The sequence below is a fragment of the Necator americanus genome, chromosome II (genome assembly GCF_031761385.1).
Source record: "Necator americanus strain Aroian chromosome II, whole genome shotgun sequence".
Taxonomy (NCBI): Eukaryota; Metazoa; Nematoda; class Chromadorea; order Rhabditida; family Ancylostomatidae; genus Necator; species Necator americanus.
The window spans coordinates 27610489-27618061 of record NC_087372.1 but is presented as its reverse complement, the minus strand read 5'-3'; the positions used below and the strand labels follow the sequence as shown (position 1 = coordinate 27618061).

The 7573-nt window shown below is 42.8% G+C and overlaps 2 protein-coding genes across 2 annotated transcripts; both read left to right on the top strand.

The window, feature by feature from the left end:
- Window positions 1-3654: 3654 nt before the first annotated feature.
- On the top strand, window positions 3655-4101 carry RB195_019665 (uncharacterized protein; the record flags this gene model as incomplete). Its single annotated transcript, XM_064187618.1, has 1 exon — window positions 3655-4101. One exon carries the CDS (start codon window positions 3655-3657, stop codon window positions 4099-4101), a length of 447 nt encoding a protein of 148 aa, XP_064043499.1.
- Window positions 4102-5649: 1548 nt separating this feature from the next.
- Window positions 5650-6039, top strand: RB195_019664 (uncharacterized protein; the record flags this gene model as incomplete). Its single annotated transcript, XM_064187617.1, has 1 exon — window positions 5650-6039. One exon carries the CDS (start codon window positions 5650-5652, stop codon window positions 6037-6039), a length of 390 nt encoding a protein of 129 aa, XP_064043498.1.
- Window positions 6040-7573: the final 1534 nt, after the last annotated feature.

Below are 7573 nucleotides of genomic sequence, written 5' to 3'. Positions count from 1 at the left end.
AAGAAGAAAAAACATTTCTCATCAGCGTTTCGTATAATCGTCATATGGAAATTTTCAAAGGATCAGAATCTGAAAAATATATTATCTTCTACTTCAAGGAAAAGAGAAACAACTTTAAAGTTCCATGCAGACTTCAGTGATTATCGTTACCCTCATGTAAGCAAGTTCCAGAGAAATTCTTCTTTTTTTAGTTTCGAGCAATTTCCAAAAGGCGCTGAAGTGAGATATTGCTAAAAATCGTGCGTTAATTTCAGGTGTTGATACCCCAGTCGACTTCGACTCGCAGAACGCACTTGCTAAGAAGATTTTTTTCTCGCTATTCTCAAAACATTTTTTTTTACCTGCTGTTGTGCGTTTTTGTTCGTTTGTTCTTCCATCTCAGTTTGCACTTGCATAAAATTCACCTTCGAGAGAACTCCTTTCATGCGAGAAAGCAAAACGAAAAAAAGAGAAAAACTACTAAGATTCGGAGAAAGAGTAGAATTAAGTACAAAGGCATTCACTTTACGGATGAACGCCCATGGGGGTGAAGAAAGATGCATTGCTAGGGAAACCACTTGTCCGCCATAACTTCGCCGAGTTTATATTTTGCAATAGTGTGCCTGCGAGGTTTTTAGATAGAACTTTATTTGCTTTATTTACAAAGTATAGACAGAATATGCCGAAGTTTCAAACGCGTTGGTTCATCCCAAGCGGCTTGATCAACGCCATCCTTTATCCTTTACCGACTTCGATAATTTGTAAAAGTTTTCTTTATTACTGGTGCAGCCATGGCACTTACTGGCACTTACTACTTGTCACCGGAGGATTACTAAAACGCATTTCGCAATTGCTGAGAAGATCCCAAGGATTACCTACGTATTTTACTAGGTGAAATGTGCACAAAATGTGTAAGATTTACATACGTTAAAATGGCAGTAGATACAGCATTATAACGAGGCATTTGCACACGATGTTACTAACCATCTGAGTAAATCGAGAAAGTGGATGGAGCAGATCACAAGCTAGATTACTGGTGCTAGAGGTCAGGCCGAGACACTTGTTTCGAAATAGTCCTTTCCAGTCCCACACCACTCGGAACAGAATAAGGAAGTGATCCTGTTTGCTTTGCAAACAAAAAGAGAGCAGAACCACCTAACGAAGTTATAAGCGATTCAAATTTATCTCGTTTGTTGTCGAAATGCAAACCTAATAGTGAGCGTAAATATGAATAAACCTGCCAAAGGTTAGAAGAAAGAGCGAAATTCTATGCTTGCAACTAGGAGGTGTCGGTCGGAAAACGTACATTTTTGCGAAACTGTTAGGTTGATTCTTATGCTTTCCTCCACAACTCATTTGTAAATATTTCAGAAACGAACCGTGGTGGAGATCAGAGGTATGCACCATCCCTCCATCCCTCGATGCCAGCGCTCGGGCAGCTTGCCGATGCCCCTTTCTCCAAGAAGGTTGGGACTTGAAATGATGCCCGAGGGTAGTAACATATGACAGGGAACGTATGCTCCAACTTAGCATACTTATACTGCTACTCCTGAGAAAGTCCCAAGTAGTTCAGATATTTCAGAAAAAACTTAATTTTCAATGGGGAATATGGTGCTAGCGACAAAAACTGTGAGATTCAAGGGAAGTAACAGAATTAGTGAGATTTTGGAATTTTCGAAGTCTCAGGAGTGTAGGTCCGAGAAAGACGAGTGACGGTATGTTGATTAAAGGCCGCATACCGCGAATCTGGGGTGGTACGGATTTCAGGTGAAAAATCCGTATAAGGGGCGTAGATTATGGAGACGGGGCAGTACCGCTCATCTCTCCCTGAATAACTGCAAACAGCCGCCTCCAGAATACTGTTTTGTACGCCACCTATTGCAACGCTCCACCCCTTGCGCCGCCTCCGCCCTGCGATTCGTCGAAAATCAATCCGGGTTGCCCCCGATAGGCAGTAAGGGACACTACGCGTGCATGGGGGCGCGCTGCAATAGAAGGCATCGTGCAAAACAGCATTCAGAGGCCGGCTGCTTACAGTGATTCAGGGAGAGATGAACGGAACCACCCCGGTCCCCATAGTCTACGACCCCGTATACGGATAAAAGGAAAGGATAAAGTTTCTGGCGTTAATCAATCCGCTTAGGATGCGCTCCCACGTTCACTTCAATTCAGTATCGTTTGAGGTTTACGAACGTGTATCTGGCCTCTACAATGACTTGCGGTGACTAGCCGATGTGTCAAGTCAGTGCTTTAATCCTCCCAGACAAGTCTGGTACCAATTTATCGACCCCGGAGGGATGAAAGGTTTGGTGAGCACTGGGGCGGATTCGAACCTGCGATTGATCGTGCAGAAAGCGGAACCTCTAACTGCTACACTTCACCCGCCCCCGTATACGGATACTCCACCTGAAATCCGTACCAACCTACATTCGTGGTATACTGCCTTTAAGTGAGCCCTGAGACCTGTTCATAGCTTACCTCAGAGAATTCTTAGGTTATTCACCATATCATCTTCCAATCAAAATGTGTGTAAATGGAGAACATGTAGTTATCTTCGATAACGTCGATGCGTTGAGAATGATTGGGACATTATAAGACCATTCGAACCTCAAGTTCAGCTTTGTAGGTTAAGTTGTATACTGATATTTCCACAGACTTTTTCAAACCAGGACATAATTGGTGAAACCAGCCCGTGGTTATAGATCCAACATCATCTACAAAAAACTGGTGGGGTTCTTCTATCTTAAATGCAAAAAAAAAATCTGGGATTAGCGCAGTTGGTAGGAGGTTTCACTGTGTCTTACACTATAAGTAGATTGTTCAAAACCGCCTTAGTGCCAGGGAAGCCCTTCATCCCTCCGGAGTCGATAAATTGGTGGCAGACTTCTTTGGGAGCATAAAAAACACGGACTTGTGACGTCGGCTAGCCACAAAGGCCCGCTAGAGGCTAAACATGAGTTCGTAAACCTTAAGTGATCCTGTATTGAAGTGAGCGCGTTAGCACGTCCGAAGCAGATTCACTGACACTAGAGACGTAATCCTTTATAAAAGAGAATGGTTTTGCTGGAGTCCCATTTGTTTCAAACACTGCATTCACAGGAAACGTGTGAAGAGCGTACAAGGTCCTGTAAGGAAATTGGGAAGGGAGAGTAGGATTCTTCACCTACGATGAAATATCAGGCTTTGTAGAAAGAAGGAGAAAAATAAGAAAAGAGGAAAAAGAATGCACTTGGGATGATGTACGAATCTTCTCTCATACAATGGAAAGAAAAGAAGACATGGATGTTGAGGTTGTTGAGGAAGATGAGCTGAGAAGTGAATAGATGCTCACTTTGTCCCTCTTCTCGACGCAATAATTTCATTTCAGATTTCGGAAGGAAATCATTTTTCTCAAAGTTACAATTTCCTTTGATGAGAGAAATTTTCCCTTTCATTTAACATACAGTGACTAGCAACTGCTTTATAGTAATTAGATCTACATAACTCCGGAAACTTTTAACGTCTCTTTCTGCTAAAAAAGTTCGAAAGCAGCGAAAAGAAAACATCATTATGCTGCTTCGAACCACTGATGAAATGCTTCCTTCTACAAAGGTTTACCGCCTCATAGTGGCATGGAGGTGACCCTGGGAATCGAACTGCGATGCAGTGGAGGTACGCCCTCTGCCAGAGTCTCCAATGCTGAGAAGGAGTTCGACACCTCAGTCATCTTCCAAGAATCCGAGATTTTTCGGAAGCCTAACAAGAGTAAACCACTGCTACGTTTCATCTCTGTCTTCACAGAATGTCGCAAGATCGCAATCTGAACCATATAGATTGGGCGACGATGTGATGAAAGCTAAGCTCAAAATAGCAGAGCTGCCTTGTGTGTGGAAAAGCCCTTCTGTTACTCCAGCATGTCACTGCCTCAGTACCCTGCACACAGGGTCCCGCCGTCTCAGACGTCGGACGGTATGGGAATTCGTGAGAGACGATCAAATCTCAGGTTGCTCACGACGTCTTCAACTGTGGAGCAAGGCGGCAAGTGTATCGCTCGCAATGGAGACTGTCTCAGATTCTGTACTTAAAGCACCGGAACAGTGTCCACAGACGCTGACCTACATCCCCTTCCGTCGCGAAATGTAGACGGTGCTGCTTCCGTTGTGCACCAATTTGTCGTTCACTTCATCAATTCTCGCGAGATCTTGTTTGGCCGTTCTTTGCCACGGTCATCTGCGTCAAAAACCCGTTGGCATCAACACGTACTTACCGACATCAGCAGCCGAAGAACCTGAATAAGACACGTTCAATGAGGAGCTGGAAGACGTGATCTGCAACGAGAAGTCCTTCTACAAATTGGTTGTCAGGGACTTTAACAAAAGGCAACAGAAGGGAGGGAACTTTAACGAAAGGTAACAGAAGGGGATACAGGATTGGAAGATTTGGACTAGGAGACCGAAATGAAAATGGCAATCGTCTCGCCGGGCTGTTGTCCGCCGCTCGCCTCTTTCATGGGAACTCTTCTTTTCATGAAGGAAAACCATCGTCGGTGAACATGGGAATTGTAAAATGGCACGACTCGTGCGGAGGTCGACCACATACACATTAACTCTCAGGGGGTGATGTCTACTTAACGTCTCGTTACTACCATCTTTTTGTAGTGTAGTGGTTGTGATCACAGTCTCTGTGCGAAAATACGACTTAGCCACACGATGGAAAAGAACACCTGCTATTGGAAACTCAGAGGGAAGAAGTCGTATACTACGTTTGCGTACTCGAGAAATTCTTGTCCCAAGGTGACTAGCACATCGAGGAGGATTTAAACAGGAATTATGAGGTGCAGCTCAGGAGACTGCGAGCCTGTACTGAACGTGCTTCAAAACCGCCAACAAACCAAACGACAAGCTTGGATAGAATTTCAAAACCTACCAAAGAATTGTTGGAAAGAAGAAGAACTTTGTGGCTTGATCCGAATGCATCGCACACTGAGGGCTAGCAGCAAACACTGGCTGCAGAAAAAAGAAAAGCTCCACCACGAATTCTCCTTTCGGAAGAACGAGTCGCTTTCAAGAGCATGTAACCTAGCAAAGCACCCAGACCTGATTTTATATGAGCAGACTTTCTTCGGGCTCGTGACCATCCAGTTTATGTATTTCTAGCGGATCTCTTGACGTCATAGCGGTGTCGAGGGTCGTAGAGCTTTGCTGGAAATACCGCCTGCTCCTTGTTCTAATCTTCGTCGACTATGAGAAAGCTTTGATGTTTGATCAAGGTGCTATATTGTCAGCGCTGTTTGATCAAGGTGTGAACGTTCCCATTGGGAAGAGGGTACAAAAATGCGATACTACATCGCCGAAGCTGTTCAAGGCTGCATTACAGTGGATAATGAAATGAGTTGCTTGGGAGAAAGGGCATATGTTTTGACGAAAGATTCCTCTCGAACCTTCGTTTTCCAGAAGGCATCATTCTCTCATAGAAAATTACCTACCTATGAAGCAGAGACGATGGTCAAGGAATTGAACGAAGCAGGGATGAGAATAGGACTGCGAATGAACTGAAAGAAGACACAGTTCATGAAGAACGTCTACTGAGAGCACGGAGGAGTACAACTTGAAGGGTCATGGAAACGTCATGCGTCTACCTTCGACATTCCATGAATGTGGAAAGCAACTTGAACGAAGATCTAAATAGAATATGAAAGCAGCGTTGTCAACATTTGCACCCTTTACGGAAGCTACAGACCAATTGATGGGCCAAGATCTCCATGATCATCGGTGCGACTTGACAGTTCTTCTAGGGCTCTGTTACGCAGCGGAGACGAGGGCAGACACCGTTGCCACGTCCAGGAAGCTACTTACTACCCACAGAACCTTTGAGAAATATCTTCTGAAGTTTAACCGGCACATACAACAAATATCCGGTCTTCGCGGCTCAAACTTTCGAGTAATGTCCGGTCTTCGCGACTCCGACTTTCGAGTAATGTCCGGTCTTCGCGACCCAGCGGAATATGTATTGAAAGCAAAACATAGAAGAGGCGGTCACATCATCAGAAGAATCGACGATAGATGGACTAAAAAACGCTGAAGTGGATCCTAAGAGATGCTAAACATCCTCAAGTGAGACTGCCAACGAGATGGGGTGACATGTTCGCTACGCGGCTGGGCTCGCTGAGATCTCAGCTGTATACCACTGAAGGACCTCGCCAACGTCGCTCGCAAAATTTGAGAAATTTGAATTTGAGGAAGTTGAGAATCTTGGATGACAACGGCGAGGGAAAGAAACGAGTGGAAAAGGTGGTGCGAACAGCCTGTTCACTGAAGACGGGCCATCTAATTATTTACGTAAGTAAAGATTTGCTTCTAAATTCTCAGCAGCCATTTGAGCCCAACAGTTTTCAATCACATTGGTCGAGAGAAATACAGCCTTAGTAGCGTTATGCGGCACGTTTCTCTTTCCTTAGTGAAATGATTAAAGAAAAGCGTGGTTAAAAGAGCTGATATGAGAATTAAGAAAAAAAACCAAACAGAATTCGCCGTTATCGCTATTTTCAGGTTAGGAGTGAAGAATATACCATGCGTTTCGCTGTATTTCTAAAAACTGCGGCTTTCGGCACAGTGAACAGTGCACAGTGCAATGATTTTAATGAAAATTTTGTTGATAATTCGATCCTGCTTTCTATTGTTGTCATTTGTTATTTTTACTTCAGTTATTATAGTTTCGCTTATCCCAAAGAATGCACCTAACAAACTTCTTTTTAAAAATCGAATCCTACTCGAAAGAAAATAATACAGTTCAGAGGAAAATGTGAATGAATTTCCAGCAAGTATAGCTTCAAGGATTGTGACTATAATGATGGTTTAGAAGCGGTTCTCGAAGTCAATAATGCAATTTTCTTTTTATAATTATTCCCGCCATCTATAATATTCATCGCATGACGCTTTTCAAGAGCACCTAAAAAGTTTTTTAATGCACCATTTACATCAGAGCTTGATAACTAAACAAACTGAAAGTTAAGTAAACTTGAATATAAGCTTTTTAGTGTGATTTTATCAATTTTTATTGATAAAATAATTTTTTTATTCAGTTTTAATTCAATTTAATTTTTTTAGGTTGAAGAGCGAAATGTAAAATTAGCGAAACTCAATTCTAAATTTAACTAAGGCTAAGTTTAAGGTTAATAAACAAATTAAGAGTTGATGCATTTATGGGGAATTTATCACATGCTGATTAGGGAAATATGTATGTGTATTTAAAAATCTGACCTGTTACAGCAGAATCTAAAAAAAATTCAAAAGTGCAACAAGTTCAGTTCAGGTCACAAACGCTTACTTTGTAGGAGAAAGGAAACATTCGAAAAATGAGCAGCAGATCTCAGAAGAATATCGAGAAACTCTGATATGCGCTTCGAATAGACGCGTGCTGGCACAGCAATCCTTTTTTTCCAACTTTCAGAAATATATGTAAACAAAGTGAGTGAATCGACTGTAAGCGATAAGTTTCGCCCATGACATCAAACGTTTGCCCACTTTTTCGACAACGTTTCGTGATTCGAGGAAAGCACGAGAAGTTCGGAGGATGCACGTATTAGACTTCCCGGAATCTACCTCTGGAGTGGAAG